The sequence below is a fragment of the Camelus ferus genome, chromosome 6, assembly GCF_009834535.1.
Source record: "Camelus ferus isolate YT-003-E chromosome 6, BCGSAC_Cfer_1.0, whole genome shotgun sequence".
Classification (NCBI taxonomy): Eukaryota; Metazoa; Chordata; class Mammalia; order Artiodactyla; family Camelidae; genus Camelus; species Camelus ferus.
The window spans coordinates 70,858,433-70,881,915 of NC_045701.1; the positions used below are offsets into that span (position 1 = coordinate 70,858,433).

The following is a 23,483-nucleotide window of genomic DNA, read 5'->3' on the forward strand; positions in this document are numbered from 1 at the left end:
TGGCTATTTGCGGTCTGTTGTATTTCCATAAAAATTTTAGACTTATTCTATCTCTGTGGAAAATTCCATTAGTATTTTGAGACAGATTGCATTGAATCTGCTGATTGCCTTGGGTTAGGTTGTTTGTTTGAGATGTCTCATTTTTTCTAAGATAGGCTTGTATTGCTATAAACTTCCCTCTTAGAACTGCTTTTCCTGTGTCCCATAGATTGTGAATCCTTGTGTTATTTTCGTCCCCAGGTGTATTTTGATTTATTCTTGATTTCTTCAGTGACCCAATGGCTGTTTAGTAGCATACTGTTTAGCCTCCACTTGTTTGTGGTTTTTGCACTTTTTATCTTGTAGTTGATTTCTAGTCTCACAGTGTTGTTATTAGAAAAGATGCTTGATATAATTTCAATTTTCTAAAATTAGTCATGTATTTCTTGTAGGGCTTTTATAAGTGTTGAATGAAATAATAAATGCATGTAAAGTGCTTAAGAGAATCCCTGGCACCCAATAAATGCAGTATTAGTTTCTCATAACCATACTATCTATCTGCTGGTGCCCTCTGACTCCCATCATGTTTGTGGCTTCAAGGGGGATGAGTAAAGGCTTTAAGGCTTTGTCCATTCTCCATTGTCTGGTGCTGATGTCTGTGGCAGGGGTGCAGAGGGATGTGCAGAGCCCATTTCCTCAGTAATAGGACAGGAAGAGGAATTCAGGTCCAAGTGCAGGAGTCAGGGCCACAGCAGAGTCCTGAGTGGGCAAAGTGGGCAGAGGGGTGTGTGAAGGGGCACAAGTAGGGTGAGCCTAACACAGAAACCAGCACGATGCTGACGGTCCTTCTGAGGGTTCTGCAAAGGGAAGTGCACTGGGAATGGCAGAGCTTTCTCACCCTGGCTTTGGAGTCAAGGGCTTAGTTCCGGGCTAGAACCTCCCTTGGTTGCCCTGTGTAGAGCGAAGTAGTTCAGACTGAGCCTGGGAAGCTGTGCTGCGTCTGTGCAGGTGGCAACAGGATGAACTTAGAGACACTGGAGAGACTCTCAAAGTCAAGTCATTGCCCAGCACTGTTATGGGGCCTGGAGGCAAAGCAGACAAGCAGAATTGGCTTCTGGGGTCCCACATGCCACGGCTACCTGATCACAGCTGTTGTGTGTCCTGTTTGTTTGTTTGTTTTTAGGTGGAGGGGAGGAGGAGAGGAAAGGGCTTTGGGCTTCTTGCTTGTGGGCAGGTCGTGACAAGGCCAGGTGCAGTGTGATCCTGTCGAGAGGGATCTGCAGGAGAACACAGAGCTGCAAGATGGCTCCATACTGTCCTGGTCTTACCTTTTGTGGCACTGACCATGGTGTAATTAAATAATTATTTGTCTGACCATTGGTTTGGTGTTCACAAACCTCATGGACAGAAAATTCTATGAGAGCTGGGTGCATAGAAGGTGCCCAATAGGTGGGGGTAGGGAGGGAGGGATGGAGGAAGGGAGGAAGGAAGGGGAAAAAAGATCCTGTTAAAGTTCACAGTATATGACTCAACTTCATTGCTTCTGCTTGTAGGGAAACCACGCTGGTGGTCTATATCATGACTCTGGTGGGCATGGTGGTGTACACAGTGACCTTGAACCTGGGACACCTCTGGGTAGTGTTCATCACAGCTGGCACAATGGGGTAAGTTCATCTCTAACCTGTTTACCAGGAAAGCAGCATCCCATGGCTCCTAGAGCTGCCGACACCCTAGGAAGCAGTATGGATCCCTCTGCTGGTTTCTCACTGACCTCCAGAAATGTGGAAATGGGGGACAGAGGTCATATTTACTTGTAGGACTTCAAAGGCCGCCTGGGACTTCAGGGCCCATTCGTGCCGATAGGATAGACTATGTCCTTCACAGATGTCTGGGAGGCTAGGCAATGTTTAGAGTCTTTATTAGCTCTGCCTGGGACAACATGGCATCACGGGAACTATGCAGGGCTTGGAATCAGAAAGCATGGGACCTGGTCTCAGTTCTGCTGCTGACCATCTAAAACCACAGGCACCTCCCTTAATCACTCTGAGACTCAGTTTCCTCATCTGTAAGTGAATATGAGTGGCCTGCTTTGTAGAGTTGTTGGAAGGAATGAGAGAGAGAATCCATGTGAATGCAGCACAAAGTGTGGTGCAGACGCAAGAGATCAGTGCTGGCCGTTTCTAGACCTACTGTATGAGAAAGTGTGGGAAATGGTGCTCCTTCCACAGGGGTCTCTGCTCAGCTTTACTTCCCGCTTACCTTCCTGTGGGCGATACTCACGTGCCACACACACACACCCCCACACACACCCACACACACACCCACCCCACAACCCCCCCCACACACACACACAGAGTCCTCAGCTGGCGACTCTCTGGAGAGAAAGAAGGAGGACTCTGAGTTCCACCTTCCAGGTCCCAGAGAGCCATGGAGATGCTGTTCGGTACCCAGGGACTACCCCCTCCCAACACAGGGCCTGTGTACCTATCACACAGAAGTTCTCAGCTGAGGCCTGAACATTCCAGGCCTCCAGACCCCTTGTAAATGCTGACCCCGCCTGTAACTGATGCCTGGACATAAAAGAAGCAGGGACCCCCAAAGGTTTCCTGAGCCCAAAGCCTGAACTTCTTCCTGGCCTGCCAGCATCCCACTTTCCTTGGAGTGGCCGCCTAGGGGATGACCTGATTTTCAAGGTCCTGACATCTCTTAATGGAGGAAAGAGAACAGGAAAGGAGGTGTAGGGAGGAGGTAGGCTCCCTGTCCTCCTTTTTCTGGACATCTCCATCACCTTGTTTCTGTGATCTGGCCTTCAGCTTCTTTATGACTGGCTACCTCCCTCTGGGATTTGAGTTTGCAGTGGAGCTGACATACCCAGAGTCAGAAGGCATGTCATCCGGCCTCCTCAATGTGTCTGCTCAGGTAGGACTCTCATTTGGGGGTGGCCCTGAAGCGGAGGCTCTTCCCACCTTCCCCTGCCACCCCAGGCTTGGCCAGTGTAAGCCTTGCGTGTGGCAGCTCAGTTTCCCTGTGGGATAGTTGGCTGGGCCCTTGCTTCCAGACTTCTCTGTCCCTTTGCAGGTATTTGGGATCATCTTCACCATCTCCCAAGGCCAGATTATCGACAACTATGGAACCCTGCCTGGGAACATCTTCCTGTGTGTGTTCCTCACCCTTGGAGCAGCCCTCACTGGTGAATTGGGGTCTCAGGACAATATGATGCTCTGACTGCTCATGGGTTTAGGCTGTTGGCAATTTGGGGCCCCAGTGTCTTGACTGATCATATAACTAGGGGTTCACAAGCATGAGGGAGAGAGGAAAGGGCTTGTTAGGAACTCCATTTGACAGGAATGCATGTTTTGGTGGAATTAACATAGGTTTTGGCCCCAAAAGACCCTTGTATGAATCCTAGGCTATGACACTGACCTCCATAGCTTTTGACCGTGGGCAAGTGGACCAACTTCTGGGAGCTTCATTTCCCTGATCTGTAGAATGGGGATTGTGAGGATTGGAGCAGTGTGTGCACACTGCCTGCAAATAGAAGTGATCTGTTAGTGGAGGCCATTGTCATCACTGGCTTCTGCCTGTCAGGGACAACAGTGGTCCCCAGGCTCCATCAAGTTGGCTGAAGGTAGCCCCAGTTCCCTGGAGTATCTGAGGGAGGTGTGGGATAGCTGTGATCCTTAACAGAATGAGGGTGCCCTCTGGCGGATGAACTTGACCATTGTTCTGCTTGATAACTGTCTCTGTTGCCCTTCCTTCTGGATCCCTGGACCTCAGCATTCATTAGGGCAGACCTCCGGAGGCAGAAGGCAAACAAGGAAGCTCCTGAGAATGTAAGTATGTGGGAGCTGCTGGGCGGAGATCTGGGTGGTGGGGGGGCCCGGGTTGGCTGAGGATGTGGCGTCAGGGGAGGGGGTGGGGGGAGCTCCCAGAGTAGCTGGTTTGGTGGGGGCTCTGCATCACACACAGCAATGAAGAGTTTCCTCAGGGGGTGTCTCAGCCCTGCTTTTCTGCTGCCCTTTCCTGGGCTCCTCTCCTGCTTCCTTCCCTCCTCCTGGCCCCCTTGCTCTGCTCTCCAGAGTGTGTCACTGTTGTCACAGTCTGCTGAGCAACACCCTCCCCTTGGATCCCAACACAAGTCCTGAGGCCCTGGCCCCTCCCCTTTCAGCTGGGGGTCAGTGGCTGGAGAGGAAGGGTGGGCACCAGGCGGCCCCCATTCTGTCATGGCAATGGTTGCCTCGAGGCAGTTTCTCTCCTGGCAGTGCCATGGGGATGGAGGGACTGGACTAGCGGGTTGTCAGTAGGGCTGTGAAAGGACAGGTCAGGAGCGGGGAGTTGGTGGTGGGGGAAGGGGAGAGGAGCTGGACAGGAGTGTGATCTAGCCCAGGAAAGTGTCCCCATCTGCTCTCACTGGCTGGGAACTATTTTATCTATTGTTAGGTGTCAAACCTGTGCCAGGATGAAAGGAATTTCAACTCTGAGAAGGAGTGAAAGTGGGATGTAAAAATAAATAAATTTAAAAAAAACACACACAAAACCTATTACAGAGGTAATACATGTTCTTTGTAGGAAAAAAACTGAAAAATACAGAAAAGTGTATGAAATTTAAAAGTCATCTATAACACCATCACCTGGAGATGAGGTGCTGGGTTTTTGCACTACTTTTATATGTCTATGTCCACATGTAATATGTATGTGTATATATGTCCACATGGAATATATGTATGTGGAGATTATATGTATGTATTTTTTAAACAAAAACGGAATCTTGTTCTGTCTGCTTTTTGCTAGTTGTGAACACTTTATCAGGTCGTTAGTCCCTTACAACACACTTTCAATGACTGCACAGTGTTCTAATGATGCACATGGATAAACATGATTTACTAACAGTTTTCCAGTCTGAGAACATTGAGGTTGTTTCCCATTGTTGATATAAACAATGTTGCGATTGATGTCCTGGAAGCTGAAGTTTTGGGCATGTTCTTAAGCACACTATTTCCTTAGAAATGGATCAGTGGTCTTGGATATTTTTAGGACTTTGATGTATATTGTTGAACTGTTCTTTAGAAGGTACTGTTGGTACTACAAATTTACATTGCTCTAGCCGTGTGTGAGTGCCAACATTGAGGATTTATCATTTTGAAAAATCTTTCCCAATTTTCTAAGGCGAAAAGAGTATCTGAAAGAGATACATTTAGCATTTTAAGGATACATATTGGCAGATGGATGATAATCTTTAGTTCCTTCCTGTCTGTCTTCTGATCTCAGGCTCTAGAGTTGGCAGGCAGCAGCCAGGGGCAGGTGGAGGGAGGCACCTAGGACAGGAGATTCCATGGGAGATAGGGAAAGCCTGAGATGGGAACGTTATTGTCAGCAGCATGTGGGGACTGTGGCATCACCACTATGTGGCATGGATGAGGAATCGTGTGATTTGGAACACTTTGGTGACTATATCGTGAGCCTGGGAAGAGGTGCCTGCAATAAAACAGGATAGATTTCCAGTGAAAAGGTTTCAATTTGGAATGTGATATATTGTGTCAAGTGATAAGAGACTTTGTTATGTTTACTTTCTAATCTGTCTTTCCCTTGGCAGACATAGGCAAACAGAGGAAAGTAAAGGTAGCTTGTAATTCTGGCACCCAGAGATAACCTAGTAACATTAGTCACGTGGGCTTTTGTACCTTGCTTGTTTACTTACAAGAGCTTGACAACCTTTCTACACCATTGCACCCCCAAACCGCACAACTACATATGTACATTTCCATGTCCTCTTGCTTATTATTTAGGATGTTCCATATTTTACTCTCCTTGCAGCCAGATGCTTGTCCATGTGGTCCAGGTTTGTTAATAAAGGTTGGAGGTGTTGGCTCAGTACCTTCCGTGTGGACAGAGGGAAACAGCGCTGAGTGGGAACAAGAGACCAATCCTATGATGGGTCTCAGCTTTCAGTGTCCCTGGATACTCAGTGTATGTCTCTAGATGTCCCTTGTATCTGGGGGAGTCTGGTGTTAATTGGGGGGGGGGGAGTCAGAGTCGTGCTGGAGTGACACCCAGGGAAGCTCGGGCTGTCAGAGGGCATCTCCAGGAGCTGTCCTTTCACACCTCAAGGTGGTCGGTGTAAGTGGGACCTGCAAACTGTCACACGGAGTCACTCTCAGAGCCAGGTGAAGATGGGGCAGGCAGGGCATCTGGACAGAGCTGCTCTTTCTAATCAATGAGGTGTGTTGTTTTGGTAAAAAAGAGACTGAACTTGTGGCTTGGGGGTAATGACTGACCTTGATGATGAAAATCTCCCTTTGGGTTTCCATTTTTCTTCCAGTTGGTAGTTCTCGGCCACAGAGAGACTGACCCATGTTTGATTGTGATTTTGAGGTGATGGCTCTGGAGGAGGTGGCTGTGTGTAGGTTTGTGTGTCAGAGAGAGAGGAGACTGCCTGATTGGCTGAAGTCAGCTGCCGGCTGCTTGAGTGAGGGCTTCTCATGGCTGATGTGGACCTGGTGCCCAAAGTTAGCAACATGGAGAATGGGAAGTTTGGGTTTCTCCGGCTGTTACCATGGCCACGAGCTAGCCCTGAGACATCCTTGGGGAGGGAGCACCATTTGTCCAAATGATTGCGGAGTCTAGCTTGGCCCTGCATGTGCTCCTCCAGCCCTCAAGGTGCTGGCTGTGGGGTGCTGGGTCTGTGCACGAGTCCTTCTGTCTAACGAGATGAGCCCTTGAGGGAAGAAGCAATGTGTTCCGAAAACGGGAGACAAATGCCCACGTTGGCAGTTGGCAACTAGGGGCTTCACAGGATAATTTCCAACCTCTATTTAATTCCCACTCAGTTAACAAGCGTAACGGAGAAGATCTTCCAATCCTGTGCCATCCTTCCCCATGAAACCTGAAGCCAAACTGACCAAACATCTCCTTTTTCTAAGCAGAAAATATATATATACGTATTTTGAGCCATTGAGTTTATATGTGCTATTATGCATCCTGCTTCTGTAAAATTCTTTGTTGCATCTGTTCTTGAACATTATACAATATTCCCCATCCTGGGGGCTCCCTCTGACTGGGGGTTGTCAGCAGTTCTGAGGGAGGTGTATACCTGGCCCTTTGGAGAGCCACGGGGGTTCCATCCAGGTGGTTAAGCTGTTGGAGTTGGAAGCGGGGTGAGCGGAGATCAGTGGCTCTGGCAGTGGTTTATGGTGGCCGTGGCATCACATAAAGCTGGCCTTTCTGTTCTTCCTTTGATGCTGTTGTGATGGGGTGTGTGTGTCTGGGGAGACCCCAGTGGCAGGACTTGTGGCAGGGCTGATGCTTCTGTCTTGTTCCCTTTGTTCACTGTCAGGGATGCTGAGTGCCTCAAACTCTGGTTTTTCTCCACGGAGAACAGACTCACTGACAGGTAGATGCTCCAGCAGGAATGGAGTCCCCTGCCCCTTCACCCCAAGGGCTGCTCCCTCGTTTGTCTTGTAGAAACTCCAGGAGGAGGAGGAGGAGGAGGAGGAGAGCAAACCCAGCAAAGCCCCCACTGCTGTGTCTGAGGAGCACCTCTGAGAGGCAAAGGTGGAGGCGACTCGGGGAACACGGAGCACCCCACCTCTTCCATCAGCTCAGCTCTCCTGCCAGCACAACGGGCTTCTCTGGAGCAGCTGTTGGAGGGAACCAGCTGGAATATCCAGGGGTGGACAGCAGTGCCTCTGCCTCCTGGGACCCACTCCCGAGCCTGCGTGGTCCACTGGGGGGAAATGGCACTTTTCACCAAATGCAGATGGGACTCCGTCCCTCCCCTTCATCTTATGGGAGCCAGTGTTGGGAGGCTGGAGAGGACAGTGGGGTCAGTCCCAGCTCCCCGCCTTGCCTCCCCTCTCCACCCCCCACCCCTCGGGAGAAAGCCGGCAAAATTATCAAGGAGAGAAAGCTTATTCAGGAGATTAACTTTTTCTAGTGAGTGTCTTAAGAAGCAGTCCAGTTAGTTGTAAAAGGAGCAGCAGCTGCTGTGGATGAGGGTCACTCTCGGGCGATCAGACTGACGGCTACAGGTCGTGGGAGAGAAAACACCATCAGGACAAAGCCCTCAGGACTCTGGGAGTAGGTTCTCCTGGCTAACGTCGGGGTCTCTCTCCAAACCCTCTTTCCTAAGAGCTGATCAAACCAAACATCAATAAACTTGAGAAAACCTTTGTTGTGGGCATGAGGGAGACTTTGGTTTCAGGGAGGTAACTGCCTTGGGATGTGCGGGTGCTTCTGAATTGGGGAACTCTGGTAGCCTGTTTTGGGCAGGGGAGGTTCCTGTCTACATAAGAAGTCCTGGCCCGGGGACTTGGGTGTGAACGTCACCTCTGCTGCCTTCATCTGGACGCTGCCTAAGTGCTCGGGTCTCCAGAGGGAGGGCAGTCCTGCCAACTTCCTGTGACCTTTACTGAAAACTAAGCTGAATTCCTCCCCCTGGAGAGGTCCAGAGTGGCTCTGAGAGATGAGAGGAGAGGGGCAGGACAGGTGGGTCTGCTTGACTAGGTAAGCGTGTTCCGCCTCTGGTGGGGACAGTATTTGCACTCCTAGCCTTTCTCCCCACCTGCTTCTGGCAGTAATCCTTGAACAGATGTTCTGAACTTAAAGGGATTCCCTTCCAACCGGCCCAAGCTGACCTCTCCCCGCCTTGCCTGCTGTCTGGCTCTACTCGTGGGCTTGGGTAGTAGCTCTGGACACTTGGGGCATTTCTCCTGTGCGTTGAGCTCTGTGATGATGGCCACTGTGCTGTTTTGCTGAGGCCACAGTAGTGGCCACAGCATATTGGAGCAGCCTTAGTGGCAGCAGGGCTGGGGTGCTTGGGCCACTGTGCAAGAGGAGCCCTGTGTGTGTGTGTGTGTGTTTACAGATACTCTGTACATAATAAAAGGTGTTTACACTTTGATGGAGAAGTGAGTTGATGGGTGGGAGAGAGGTGAAGACAAAAGTGTACCTTATCTTTTGGATAAGGAGAAAGTGTTTACTCTTCAGCCCCTTAAAATGTATAAACAATGTTTACTGAAACCATTTTTTTTGAAGTACAGTTGATTTATAATGTTGTGTTAGTTTCTAGCGTACAGCATAGTGATTCCATTATACATATATATATTTTTCATATTCTTTTTCATTATAGGCTATTACAAGATAGTGAATACATTGCTTTAATAACATAATTTGTATTTTCTATTTGTTAATACAAGATGTTTTAAGGCAATAAAAGATTCTCCGTGTGGTCTGTCTTGTCACTGGGTAGGGCAGAGATGGCTTTGGAGGTGTGGGGACAGGCTGGACTAGTGGAGACTTGGGGTAGAGGAGCCACTCCTGTGGCCTTCCACTGAGGTAGTCTTCTGTTGACATAGACGTTGCCATCTTAGTGGGTTATTTTTAAAAGTGGAGGCTGAGAAGTTCAGGTGGCCCATGTTGGGGACTGCAACTCAACACCCAATATACGATTGGGGCCATTTCCCATACAGCGTCCACATGAAGACGGTTCACCGGAGTGTGACTGCGACCAGGAGAATCCCCTTTGTTTTGGCTCAGCCTCAAAAGGTGGATTAAATGTTTATGAACCAATCACAGCATCCACACCCCAGATCCCACCTGCCAGAATTGGTTCGGTATCTGCAGTCTTTCTGAATCATTTTTCTTCTGCATTGTCCTACTTGTTGCCACTCTCCCCTTCCCAGTTGTGTGTGTTACCTGGATGGGCTGCAGCAATAAGTTTTGTGCACATTTCTTCTCTAGAGACTTGTGCTGTGCCTGTGGCATTCAGGCACCATACTTGTTAACAGTTCTCAGCTGGAGAGACAACATAACTACTTTAAATCATCTGGGAAGGGAGCCAAGCCTGGGCTGTTAGAGAAATCTGATATTCATAGTATCTGCTATATTCTGTCATTTCTTTAGATCCTTCGGGATCTTGTCTTTATTTATCTGGAATGTTTCTGTGATACATGACTAGAAGATCCACATCATTTTACACTCTCATTCAGTCCTTTCTTAGGTTGGCTCCCTGTGGACCTCTACTTTAATGTTGACTGTGTAAGATCATTGCTTTTCTTAATGTTTCATTAAAATAGTAACAGAAAGGTGACTTGTACTGCTGATCTGTTTTTCCAGGTGTAGTATTGTGGGGATGTAAGCCTGGAATGGCACCATAAAGGAAGCCAGCTTGAGAATGAAGCCAACAGAGGTGGGCAGAGCGGGAAGAATTCCAGAGAAATGGAGCTGAATCCTGAACAAACCGTTCCTGAAGCCTATAATCCTCTTTCCAGTTTTGTGAGCCCATGTTATCTTTATTACTTAAGGTAGATTTCGTTCCTTTCACCTATAGAGCCTTAACTGATAGAGAATTCCTGTTCAAGTATCAACTTCAAGCTTCCCTTCATGTCCTCACAAGTCCCCTGCCTCCCCTTCTGACTTGTCTCCTACTGTCTACTTTCTAACTTCACTATTCTGTAGTTACAGTGATCTTACTCCTTGAATAAGACTAGATGCCCCCTCTGCCCCAAGTGCCTGCCTTGTGTCTTAAGACATATGATCCCCAGGATTCAAGTCTCAACTCAGATCCCATCTCCTCAGGGAGGCTTTTCCTGATGGGGATCCAAGTTGTGCACCTCCCTCCCCTTCCTGATCACAATACCATGTTTTCTAGAGTTCTTATCACTGCCTGAGGTTATTCTTTCAGGTGTGGGCTTGTTGATAGTCTGTTTCCTTGACCACAGGAGCAGGGACATGGCCTGGGTCATTCATCTCTCTTTCCCGAGTGTCTGGCACAGAATAAGTGTTCAATAGACACTCACTGAAATAGTGAATGGGCTCTCCCATGCCTGTGCTGTGCGTGAGGGCCCAGCCAGCGTGGAGGCCCTCGGGGTTGTGTGTGGAGGGCAACTGTCTGCTCCAGTGCCTTGTCCTTGGGGTCCAGTGTTCTCCTTTCCATGGCCATGTGTCTGTGTCTTCTGTGCTGCCCCGTTCTGCTTTCTCAAGAATCTGTTTCTTCCTTGGGAAGAAAACAAGAAAGGGTTCTAGCCGTTCAGTTGTGAACTTAGAATCTTGGAGGTGGGGAAGGAGAGGAGAAAGACTTGATTTCACAAGAAATGAGCAAGAGGCAAAAGGCAGCCAGGCTTGCCTGGGTCTTGTGCTGTCCTACTCATTATGGTGGACGTGATCAACAGAAAGCTGTGATTCTCCTCTGTTAGGGCTTAGAGGGGGCCAAAGTACAAGGACGAATCAGAGTAGAGGGTTTTTCTATTTATTACAAAATTCTTTACACAAATACAACTGACCAGAAGGTCTAAAAACAGCCCAGACTCTTCCAACCCTGATCCACCTGGAGGCACAAGGATAGGAGTCATGCTCACTTGCAGGGGAGCCCTTCTTTGAAGAACTGCCTGTCCCTTGGATGGTTCAGAGTCTCGGGTCCAGCAGCAGAGAGGAGCCCAACCTGGATGGACAACCTCTGGAAGCAGCCCTTAGAGGCAGCTGCTCTGGGTGAGGCAGCAGCTTTAAGTTTCACAGTTCAAGTGTTCCCACCATACAAGTCAAATCAAGGGGTCAAAATAAAAGGAAAAAAGCAGAAGGCTGGAAGAGGGACCCTGGAAGCAGCTGTGGGTGGGGAGAGGGCACACAGTGGGTGTCTGAGTGCTGGCAATTTCTTGATTTGGATGGAGGCACAGAGTATTCACTTCAAAATGATTCTTTAAATGGTACATACATTTAAATGGTACAGACTTCACATATGTTATATCTTAAAAATTTCTAAAGAAAAAACGGAAATGTAAAAGGCTAGAAGGGGCTAAGGGGGCTGAAGATGGAGCAGAAAATAAGAAATTAAAAAGCACAGGGTTGCAGGAAGATGATGGCAGAGGTGGAAGATGAAGTCTTGGATGTGGTGATGTCGGCCTCAGTTTCTCTTCTTCTGTCTAGATCCTGGTTCTGCTTCTAGGTACCGGAGCCCAACTAGCATACCCAGGATCGAGAAACCTTAAATACAGAGACAAGATGAGTGGCTCACACAGGCACAGAACTTTCTCACACCGCTCATACGATCGCTTTCCTGCACCAGCCCAGGGACTGGGACAGTTCCTGCTGGAACCCTGGGGTCATCGGATGCTTACTTGCCACCATCAGGGGTGCCAGGACGCCAATCGTGGGAGCTGCGGTCCCATAGACGAACAACTCGGAGAGGAAGTGGCCCAGGGCAAGGAGGAAGGTCCAGAGTGTGATGTGGTAGAGCCTACAAGGGAGCAGACGGAAAAGGGACCTGAAGGTACTGCTCGTTCAGTGCAGACAAAACGTAGCAGACTTGAAACACACAAACAGAAACCCAGGAAATGACTCAGGCTAAAGGAAAAGGAGACTTGGTCCCAAGAAAGACTTGGCTGCTTGACCACATCAGTGTATTTACTTCTAGGGCAAAACTGAAGGTTTCAATTGCTAAACCAATGGGAGGATGGTCCAGACATCCAGAGTGGAGCTCCAAGTCTTAGCAAGGTGGTTAATCGAGCTACAGCAAAGCAGAGTCTGCATTATGGCAATCCTAGGTGGTGTAGGCAATTTTGGATTAATCACCCTTAAATATTCTACTTAAACTGGCTTGACTGTAGTTCAAGCTGACCCGGCAGGTGTTTGGCCAGGGGCTGGTCTGTGCTCACATGAGGGATGCCAAAGAATGAAAGGCCTGTAGGGGGAATGGGTAGCAAGGACCTCTCTGGGGCTTTTAGATGCTCTTGCAACATGAGCTGGTGATTCTGCATCTTAGTCTAGCAAAACAGTCAGATGGACAACATAGTGACAACCTCATGGGAAGACAACTTATTCCTCAGCTTTGACAAGGAGGTGGAGGAGAGAGAGGTTATATGATGATCGATAAATTGGATTGCTGATATCTTTTTTTAATTATGAAATAAAAAAATTATGAACTACCTCAAACATATAAAAAATTACACCTAACAGAATAGTGTAATTTACCCCTATGCAACCAATACCCTGCTCCATCAAGTCTGAACATTTTGACATTTTTGCTTCAGATACTTTTTTCTAACAAATAAAATACTAGATATCAGGTAAAGCTCCCTGTGTACCCTTGCCCCACCCTGATCCCATTCTCCTGGTTCCCTTCTCCCCAGAAGGAACCAATATCTTAAATTTGATTTTTAGCCTTCTTGTGCATGTTTTTATACATTTAGTAAATATGTCTGTATGGGAGTTGATTCTGAGTTTCCAGTTAGGGAGAGAATAGAATCAGAGTGCATATGAGAAGTCCACGGACCAAAGTCCCAAGCTTAAAAAGGGTTGGAAATAGAAATCGGCACTTGTAGCTGTCCTGTGTAGGAGAAGGGGAAATGAATGGGTAATGGAGGTAAGGGTGAGTCCGAGCTGTCTCTGCTCATTCCAAAAGCACAGCAAACAAAAGCTACACCCATTACCCATCAGCAATCTCCATGATGGTGAAGGTTTTGAAAATGGTTATTCAATCCTGACTCCCTCCCAGGCACTCTGAGAGGCAGAACAGATGTACTAGTCTCATTTTACACAGGAAGAGACTGAGATGCAGAGAAGGCATATAATGAACTCGTTGCTACAAAGCCAGTTACCAACAGAACTGAGACCAGAGCCCATTTCCTTGTTTTCATTCTTGGGCCCCAGGCTGTTTCCACTAAACCACACTGCTTCCAAAAATACGTTGTCAATCTAGAGCAAGTAAACCAAGGTTCAAAAAAATAATAAGATAAAAAAATAAAGCTGGAGTGATTGCAAGGCTAATAGCCCTGCTTCAAATCCCATTTGAGCCAGTCTTCCTCAGTTTAAATTAACTGGGTCTCTAACATGTAGATCTACAAAATCAGCAATGAAAAAAATCACTACCTCCCAGGGCTGCTAGGAGGAGACAATCGAGGTCACGTAGATGGAAGCATCTGGCATAATAAAAGGAGCTCAATAAATATCTTCTCTTGCGCAGATCCTGAGAGTTTGGATGAGACAGAAAAATATTTGAGTATGAAGCTGGCATTTTGCTGGTCTTACCCAGAGATCTGAGCAAACTTTCCACCTTGATTGTGGTGATTACTGTTGTTGGGAGAAAGCTCGTGCCCCCTCCAGTGGCCGCCACTGGCTACAACACTATCCAGACAAGAGGCAATGACTGCCTGCAATTTTCCACTCTAGTCTATGTGAGAAGCAGAATACAGATGTCCTGGGTTCTCTGTCACCCTCACCTCCTGACTCTGCGTAAACGCACAACAGTTTACTTATGGGCTCATTTTTTCACGGATTGTGATTTTTGTTCACTCCTGCTTTTCCAGGAGGAATGTGAGAATAAGGTCTGTGTGGGTGGCCTCTCTAAAAAAGAGCACACCAGTCTACTTCTTTAGTAGAAGAAAGGCTGATTCCTTAGTAAAGAAGTGGAGGGGTAGGATGCAGGCCACTGGATCATGACATAACCTGTTTGCTATTGTCAGTTTCAAAGAATTTTCAAACTTTAAAGTCCTTCAGGACTATTTTGTTTTTCAGGCCTGGAAGGAATGGAACCCATTAGCCTTTTATTATCCACATTCTAGGCTACTGTATCAAAATTAATAGGTCTCCAAGGAAGGCCCAAAATAGGTATGCTTAGCATCTGATGTTCAACAGAAGGACACTAACACTCTTCTCCCCCTTACATACGTCTTGTTGTGGATGTCGATGGCACACAAGCAGCGAATCACTGATGAGAAGTAGCGTCCAGATCCCAAAGGTCCGAGCTTGGAGGCCATTCACTGTGTAGCAGAAAAAAGCAAGAGTGTTGAGAAGGGGAGGGTCAGGGTCCTGTCCAAACTCTTCCTACTTCACCAGTGGCTCACGGGAGGCAGGGAGCTGAGCCTCAACTCCCTCTGGCTGGGCAGAGTAGAGATTCTGGTGCTGCACGTGGGAACTAGAAGGAATGGAAAGAATTCTAGAATGAGAATTGGTTCAGCTCCTCTTCAAAGGTCTACAGTTGGGTGGGTGAGTTCCAGGAGTAGAAACCCAACAAAGAGCCCACCTAGGCAGTAACTCCTGGATGGTATAGTTTACACCTCTGCCCCAGAAGCCACCCTGATGTTGGTGAAGCCCAGTGAGTCTGATCAGGGCAGGTTGGGGGAACATTGTGGAGAGCAGTCTGTCAATATAAGATGCCTAGGAGAACAGTAGACTTTCAAGGCTAATGCAGGAGAGAACTCACACTGGGACCTATCTAGATGTATATCTGGTCTTTAAGAGACCCAAGTCCCTGCGTCTTCTCCTGAATCCAGATCTATATTATGTGAACAAAGCCCAAACCAAGCTGGCTTCCTGTGCATGTGGTAGTGGAACAAAGCAGTGTTTCCTTGGTGTCTGCTGGGGCCACCGTCCTCTGGGTAGCTTCATCCTGGCACTGACATATTAAATATCTTGTCCTGAGTATGGACCATAGTCCACCATGATAGTGCTTCTTGATCCTGGACATTTATTAGAATCAACTAAAGAAGCTTTTTAAAATTACCAAGACTTGGGTACCAGACCAATTAAGTCACATGTTCTGAAGGTAAATCCAGGGCTAACCTGGTATTTTCTAAAAACTCCCTTCCTTGGTGATTTTAATGTACTGGCACTGATCAGCATCCAGTAGTGGGGAATGCCAAAACAATGAAAGCAAAAACACTTCCTTTGCTTGTCAATTTTTTTTTTTAATCTCTCTCTCTTTTTAAAAATTGAAATATAGTCAGTTTACAATGTTGTGTCAATTTCTGGTGTACAGCATAATAGTTCAGTCATACACATACATACATATATTCATTTTCATATTCTTTTTCATTATAGGTTACTACAAGATATTGAATATAGTTCCATGTGCTATACAGTATAAATTTGTTTATCTATTTTATATACAGTAGTTAGTATCTGCAAATCTTGAACTCCCAATTTATCCCTTCCCAATTCCTTTTCCCCCTGGTAACCATAAGTTTATTTCTGTGCCTGTGAGTTTTCTATGGCTATGTTTCTGGCCTATTGAGCATGAGAGATTTTAAGACAAGACTGACAACTGAAAGGTCTATTAATGTTGACTTGGGCTTTGAGGATTTTCCAACCTTTGGAAAACCAGACAGCAATACCAAATACACAACCCTGAAGACCTTTAGATGATAATGAAGTGAGAAAAAATTCCATATGCCAAACAAGTATCTAGCAGTTAGCCCTGGAGGGCTACATTTCTTTATAAAGCATTTTGACAGCTTCTCTGATGACAAGACTGAGGAAGTTTCTCTAGTGAGTAAGATACGAAAGTGGAATATCTCACCAACCCTAACCAGACTAGGCATCAGGTGAAATTCTACAGGATGCTCCAGAGTACTGCTATGATCAGCTACGTGCCAGGACAGCCCCCAGGTCACGAGGGAGGAGGCAGTCTCTACTGGGCTGGACACACACAATTCTTCTGCTCAGCTATACGCCCTTCAGCAAATCACATGACCCCTGGGCTTCTCTGTCTCAACATGAAATTCAAAGGGCTAGACCAAGACAACCTCTAAAACCCAGTGAATCTATACAGGGCTCCTTGGCCATCTAAGGACGGCACTGAGGATGAAAAGTGGAACCGTCCTGCCCACTTTTCCAAGTTCTTCACTCCTGTTGTATTTGAGCTTTGTTCAAAGTGAACCTTAGCCTACTTAGTTTCATTTTATATCCAGATGTTGCAGAAAAATAAGCTAGGTCAGAGCCTGAATCTGGGTTAGCTATAAATGTGACACAGTTGTCAGCTGCTATGAAACGGTGCTGCAGCTCAAGCCACCCTGCACATCAGCGCAAGGAAGTGCAAGCTGAAACATGGAAACACTCTCAGCAGAGAGGCTCAAGATGCTGGGAGAGGCCACCATGGGCCTTGAGAAGTTCCTTTTGGGAGAGCAACTTTGAGGGATTTTGGATATCTTCTCAGGGTCTATGTCACAGTTTGAGAAGACCTTGGATTAGTAACTCTCCATCTGCAGCTGGGATATGAACCGTGTGTGCCGTGACTTGATTTCTGAAGGGGGCAGAGCTAATATGAAAAGCCTCTTTGTGGTTTTCGAGTTGGGCATCACAGAGTCACAAAGTAACTCTTGTTTCCTCACTTGCCCTGGTAATGCTTTTTGTACAGACTACTGCCTGGGACACTGTAAAATGAATGAAAAGGTATTCAGAGAAGCTTGAGGAGAAAAAGGACCAAGTGCTACCTACCACAGTCTTCTACTCTAGTGGCTTCCAAAGGCTAGAGTAGGCAGCATCAGGACCACCTGGCAATCCCAAACTGCCAATTTACCCCTCCCTGCCTTCCCCTTTGGTAACTAACACAACGTTGTAAGTCACCTATACTTCAATTAAAAAAAAGAATCACCTGGGAAGTTTTTAAATAATAGATTCCTAGGCCCCACCAAGGGCGTGAAAGTTTCAGTAAGTAGGTCTGGAGAGGGAAATGCCCACCTATGCTTTGCTTGTTCGTTCTTAGGTTTTCTAGGTTATTCTGATATACACTCTGGTCTGGGAACCACAGTGTAGGCCACTCCCACAAGGGCTGTAGGTCTCTGCTTTCTTACCGAGGTCTGGCTTGCCGGTGTAGAGCTTTTCATAGAGAAAGGTATGGTCCCGGAAGCTCTGCAGCGTGTTCCCCATAGCGATGATGGACACCATAACCAGCCAGCTTCGTAACACGTTCAGGAACCGGCTCATGGCTCCCCTCAACCCTCAGGGCTTTTTGCCTTAGAAACAAAAGCAAAGGGCATGATGGTTAGTCTACTTCAAACATAAGCTCGCTCGCCTCTGTAGGTAACCTGTGTAGTTAACTCACGAGGGCTGTACTAAGCTTATTGGGCCAATCATTTCATAAACTCCTCTCCAAGTACCCTAGGCTCATCCACCCCCAGTTATCTTTTTTTAAAAAAAATTTTAACAATGTCTTTTTTCCCAACAGTAATTATTTTTTAAAAAAGCTTTTTTTTTTTTTGCCTTTTTTGAGGGGGAGGAGGTAATTGAGTCTATTTATTTATTTACATTACTTTTTTTTTTTCCAGTGTAGTTACTGGGATTGAACCCCAGACCGCATGTGTGCTAAGCATGCGCTCTACCACTGAGCTATACGCTTCCCCTCAAGTAATTAAATTAATTTTTTTTTATTTTTAATTTTTTGTAGGGGGAAGTAATGATGTTTACTTATTTTTTTCATGGAGGTACTGGGGATTGAACCCAGGCCCTCATGCATGCTAGGCATGTACTCTACCACTGAGCATACTCTCCCCCCAACCTCAGTCATCTTTACACACTACTTTTCCTTCATAGGGGTGGCACACTGCCTTTGAATATCAACCTTCAACCCAAGTGTGCTGACCTTCACCTAGAGTGAAAAAGGGTAAATAATGCAGTGGATGGGGATGACAAACCCAGAGGAAAAATGGAGAGAAGAAAGGGAACAGAAGAGAGGGGTACAAACAGCACTCTGAAGTAATAAAACAGACTTCCGTGTAAGACATAAAGACATTGGTCTCAATATTTAGTCCTACTGACAATGGTGAATCAACAGTATACTTTGCAATAAGTGGCACAGTGTTTATTTTTGTCTAAGGAATTTCTCCAAAATATTAGCCTAAGTCAGAACTCTTTTCTCTGGCTGGAATCAGTCCCCCAAGAGCTTTACTTCTCACCTGGTTTGTCATGGCATTCCTTTGTAATGCAAGTGGCTCAAAGGTGATTATAAATCTACTAACAATGCCTGCCTGGCTACTGGTGACAAATCCTTCCAAACACAGAGAAGTCTTATGCATTGAGTGGAATCTATGTTGTGAGGGCAATATTTACATTCTTAAATTTTCTCTATTCTGGTTCTCAGGTACACCATGCTCCATAAACTAGGAGAACAATCTAAAAGTTAAAAATAAGTAGATTGTGGTGATTTGAGGATTAGTAAGAAAATCATATGGAGAAGGAAAAAGCAATGTTGCTGTTGGATAGCAAGAGAAATTACAATAGTTAATAGTTATTGAGCACTCATGTTGCCACGCACTGTGCCAAGCCCTATCATGTATTATCTCATTTAATCCTTAAACAAGGTAGGTAGACATTAATATTTCCATTTTACAGGTGAGGTTGGCACGGAGATTAAGTGACTTCCTTGAGGTTACACAGCTAATAGATGACGGAGCTGAGATATAAAGCACAGTCTGTTGGTCTCTTCATTGCAATACTGCCTCACTGAGAACATTTTGACAAAGTTTCCTTTTTTGAGGGAGACAAGCATACCATAGCCACTTCTATCTCCAAGTTGTTTAGAAAATACAAACAGGTTATGAACTTTTTGTTTTTTAAAAAAACAACAAAACCGTAGATCAACCCTTGCTGAACATTGATTTCAATCAGCTTGGTTTAAATAAAAACACACGTAGATAAAAAAAAAAAACGAGTAACAAAATTACTTCTTCCTGTCTTCGTTGTGTTTTCTTGGCCCGTGGTTTATCTGTTCTCAGGTTAATTTCTTGGCTTTTAAGTGGTGATAAAATTTTAGGCTTCCTGTGTCACTTTGGCAGTAGAAGTTTGAGTATGGTCCTACACTGCCCAGCTGAAGCAGGTACTAAAGTCGGTAATGGCTCAAGACAGTGTGAAGCCCCCCAAAACAAAGAGCTCAAGAGAAGGAATGGTCAATGGATGAATACCTCAGTGAAAACAGGTCACATAAGTGGTGGACTTTACCAAAGTCCAGAGACAATGGGCCTTTACTGGAATCACAAGCAGTTACAACATAGACCAAGATCTGCTTACTCCCCTCCCCCACCATCCTCCTTGTTTTCTCACCGTCCCTCAGTGGGCGACTCAGGCTTTCTCCTCTCAGGGTCAGAAGAGCTGCATGCATAGCCCCCCTCTTTGACAGAACACATGCCCATTTCACAGAAGTTCTTAGAAACCCCAGCAGATAGATGATGAAGGCAGAGCCTGAGCACACTTCTGAACTGCTCTACCAATCCCTCAGCAAGATTTCCCTAAAGCTTCTGAGGGCCTCCTAGAGTATGAACATCTATTCTAAAACTTTGTCCTGGCCCAGGCCAGCAAACGTGCAGTGTTTACTAGAGTCAGGAGTGAGTTTCCTTTCTCGGCCCTACCATTTAGTAGCTGTGTGACCCTGGGCAAATAATTTACACTTAACATCCTAGGTTTCCTCACTTGCAAAATAGAGATTAAAAATTCCTGTCTCAAGCATTATTATAAGAATTCCAATTCGTGCATCCCCATTCACTCGTTCCGAACCTATCTACCAAACCTTCTTCATCTCCCCAGCTCCCTCTTCTCTCGGTCTCTGGAATCTCTTTTCCCCACAAGAGGTTGCCTCCCAGGTATCTTCCTTCTGTACCACCTCCGTTTTTCCAGATTCTCCAGATCCTCAATCAGATGCCACACAGACACCTACCTCTTCTCCCTCACATATACCTTACCTGGCAACTGTACCCCCAGAACAGCAGCAGCAGCAAGAGCAAAGGCTTCCCCAGGGCAGCTCCAGCCCTCAATCCGCCTGAGACACTTGTCCCCGCCCCCACCCTCAGCCCGGCTCCAGGATTGGGTTGTTTCCATCAGGCCTCGCTCTGATTGGCTGTTCCGGTTCTGTTCGAGCAGGAGATGGGGCGTGAACCCCTTTACTGCCAATCAGCGGTTGCCGCTGCCCAAGCCTCTCCCCCGGTACGCGGCTCCTGCAGTGAACCCTCCTGTTGAGCGTGGCGGAAGAACTCCGGGTTCGAAGTCAATCCTTTAGGGGCGGAGGAAAAAAGTGCGGAGAAGAGAAGTCGACTTCTGTTGAGAGCTGGGCTCTGCGCCTGCGCTGCGCGACGGTGACGACATTTGTCCGCGTCCGAAGCCAAGCGTTGTCAGCGCCGGGTGGCGGGCGCCTGCGCAGTGGCTCCGAGCGGGCGGTTGCTTGTTGGTTGTTGTAGTAACGAGGAAGCAGCAGTCTGCGGCTGCTGTGAGCCCGGCTGGGGAAGGAGGAGGGAGGTAGGCGCAGAGCCCTGTCTCCGCCTGCCCACCCCGAGCCATGGGAAGATGAAACAGGTAAACGCCGGCTCCGGCGCTCTCCCCTACCCGAGGGAGGTGCGCTCCCGGGTTTGGGCGGGCGCTCTCCGCTGCACTTCCCTCTCAGAGTCCCGGAGCAGCTGTTGGCTTCCGGGCGCGCTGGGCTGAATCGCTGCGGCGGAGTCACCCGCGTCCTTCCCGTGGGGAACGTCTGAGGACCTGCCTGGGATTGGGGTGAGCCGAGGGTGGGGCTGAAAGGCTGATCCCTTTAGGGCGAGGACGCTCCTTTGGCGAGTGTCCTTAATCTTCTTCCAGTCGCCCTGTCTCTCTCTGCTGTGCTGGCAGCCTAGGACAGGTTGGCATCCCTTACTAGTTTGGAGATTTGTTTTGTTTTAATTTAAAGGACTTAACATTTTAGGAACTACTGAGAAATCCCTCTGGGAATATTCGGAAGAACGACCTTTGCGTTATTTGATATTGCCCATTTCGCTGAAGATGTGTAGGGATCATTGTCGGGATTGGCATTTTTTTGGTATTGTTTACGTTCTTATCACAAATATTAATGCATAGAAAAATAAAGTTTGGAAAGATTGACATTAATGGTTATCTTTGAGTAATGGGATTATGCTCACTCAAACGGTTTCATTTTATTTTTCTGTAATTTCTTTTCCATTCTCAAACAGACAATGCACATGTACCTTTTTGCTATTAAGAATGTAAGTTAGAAATATGCTAATTGTAATGTGTGTTTGGTATTTGGAACAAGTTTGTGGTTTTTAGTAAGAGTAATTTTTGATAGTGTTTGAAAGGACAGGTTTTTGGGTTTGTTTTTTTTTTCCCAGCTATTTATGACCTTGATTCAGGAGAATATATTCATTTTTTGGTTTAGCGGTTGAATTTGTTTTAGTGCAACATGAGGGTATTTTACCTGTGCATGTCATAGAGTCTTAAAGAAATATTCGCAAGGACCTTAAAACTTGAATTTTTCTTTTTAACCCACGTCAGTTTTTTTCTAACAAGGAATCTATGTTTTAGGCAGTTGGCCACCTACCTCAGACTTACCTAAAAGTTAAGTAAGTCTGTCCTTTTGGTGAATGTTAGGTTTAGTATATAAGAGAAAAACGAAAAACTCAAACTTAATAACTCTTTAAATACACGGAAGATAGACCATATGTTTGGAAAAAAATCTTGGTTTCTGTGGCTTCTGTGAGCACTGTGAAAGTAGGTAAGCTTTCTAGAGATTGGACACTATTTAGGTAAGTTTTCATTACTTGGAGGATCAGCAGTAATCAACAAAAAGACAACTGCATTGTATTTCAGATCATTTGGCTTTCTTTCAGGAATCTGCCACCCTAATTGTTTGATCCAGTGACTCTGTAAGGAAAGGTCTCTGAGGCCCCCGTCTGCTGACTGCATGACAAACTCTAAAGGAAATGCCAGTTGTGATGGCCCGGGACCTGGAGGAAACAGCATCATCCTCAGAGGATGAGGAGGTGGTAAGCCAAGAGTAAGTAATAGCAAGCCTGCTTTTGACCTTTTGCCTTTAGGATGAAAAATAGTTCTTTTTCACACATACCCTCTTATACCCAATATCCTTCCTTTGGTGTTGTCTGACTCTGATTTTAGTTTCTACACGTGGTCTAATTCAAGATCTTTATTATTGGATCACTGTCAGCCATCTGAAATGAGATAAGGCTCTGTTTCTGGGCACATGAGCATCGGCTCTAGATGTTGCATGCAGTAGCTCTTAGTCAACTCTTGATCAGAGCTCCTAACGTAGGAGATTTTGAAATTTTTAGCTACTGAAGAAAAGTAGGTCTCCAAACTCTGTGACATTGGTTATTTTCTCAAAAGCCTTTACAATGATAGAGAGATGATAATATAGAGAGGTCAAGTAACTTACCAGAGTAAGTGTTCGACAGGACATTAGAATTCTATAGCTTGTGCTGTGTCTATTGGGCCACATGGCTTTCCTGAGTTCTCTTAGGTAAGAGTCAAGTTTCTTGATTGCTGGGGTCTCATAATAATAAAAATAAATGGTAAGTTGTAAGTGTAGCTGCTATAGATGATGGCAAGAGTTTTAACTGCTGTATCTCATTTAGTTGAAGATGTTACTATTCCCACTTTATTAAGCTCAGCCTCACAAATATCAAAGGACTTCTTCAGGGACGCATAGAGAGTAAGTGACCGATTTGAGATTCAGACCTAGTTTTCCTGGATTTTGAAGCCCTTAACTATTTTTTCTCCTTTAACATTATTACTTGACACAGAGAACAAAGAGAATCTGGCTTAAAGTTAAGATGAGTTTTTAAGATTCTCTGTGAGTTCCCCTAGGATATATGTGTGGCATGTAACCTGAAAAGCGGGCATAATATCTCCCAGGCTATTTTTTAGGGGTATAGTTAAGATCACATAGAATACTGTGTATAAACTTACTTTTAAGGTAATAATATAAATATGATAAATGATAAAGTGCCATACAAATGTTAAGGCAT

At 46.2% G+C, this 23,483-nt stretch overlaps 3 protein-coding genes across 22 annotated transcripts in view; 2 read left to right on the forward strand and 1 right to left on the reverse strand.

Annotated features, from left to right (window-relative positions):
- Positions 1 to 10,624, forward strand: part of FLVCR2 (FLVCR heme transporter 2) — a 58,483-nt gene extending 47,859 nt beyond the window's left edge. For 3 of the 4 annotated variants that reach the window (XM_032482416.1, XM_032482415.1, XM_006184464.3), the window contains 5 exons: positions 1,533 to 1,643; positions 2,793 to 2,898; positions 3,058 to 3,169; positions 3,757 to 3,812; positions 7,441 to 9,187. In XM_032482416.1, the coding sequence (XP_032338307.1) occupies positions 1,533 to 1,643; positions 2,793 to 2,898; positions 3,058 to 3,169; positions 3,757 to 3,812; positions 7,441 to 7,521 (466 nt within the window). In that variant the 3' untranslated portion in view covers positions 7,522 to 9,187. Of the gene's footprint in view, positions 1 to 1,532; positions 1,644 to 2,792; positions 2,899 to 3,057; positions 3,170 to 3,756; positions 3,813 to 7,440; positions 9,188 to 10,092 lie in introns of those variants that run through there. The other variant, XM_032482414.1, reaches the window with a different exon arrangement.
- A 584-nt stretch (positions 10,625 to 11,208) lies between these two features.
- ERG28 (ergosterol biosynthesis 28 homolog) lies at positions 11,209 to 20,607 on the reverse strand. The gene is given in 6 exon segments (XM_006184463.3): positions 11,209 to 11,955; positions 12,090 to 12,208; positions 14,638 to 14,684; positions 14,686 to 14,729; positions 17,541 to 17,702; positions 20,421 to 20,607. Coding segments are annotated over 5 exon segments (423 nt in total). The 5' UTR covers positions 17,674 to 17,702; positions 20,421 to 20,607; the 3' UTR covers positions 11,209 to 11,875.
- Positions 20,608 to 20,877: 270 nt separating this feature from the next.
- Positions 20,878 to 23,483, forward strand: part of TTLL5 (tubulin tyrosine ligase like 5) — a 254,847-nt gene continuing 252,241 nt past the window's right edge. For 16 of the 17 annotated variants that reach the window (XM_032482399.1, XM_032482401.1, XM_032482408.1 and 13 more), the window contains exons 1-2: positions 20,878 to 21,027; positions 22,329 to 22,495. In XM_032482399.1, coding sequence (XP_032338290.1) covers positions 22,422 to 22,495 — 74 coding nt within the window. In that variant the 5' untranslated portion in view covers positions 20,878 to 21,027; positions 22,329 to 22,421. Of the gene's footprint in view, positions 21,028 to 21,067; positions 21,223 to 22,328; positions 22,496 to 23,483 lie in introns of those variants that run through there. The other variant, XM_032482400.1, reaches the window with a different exon arrangement.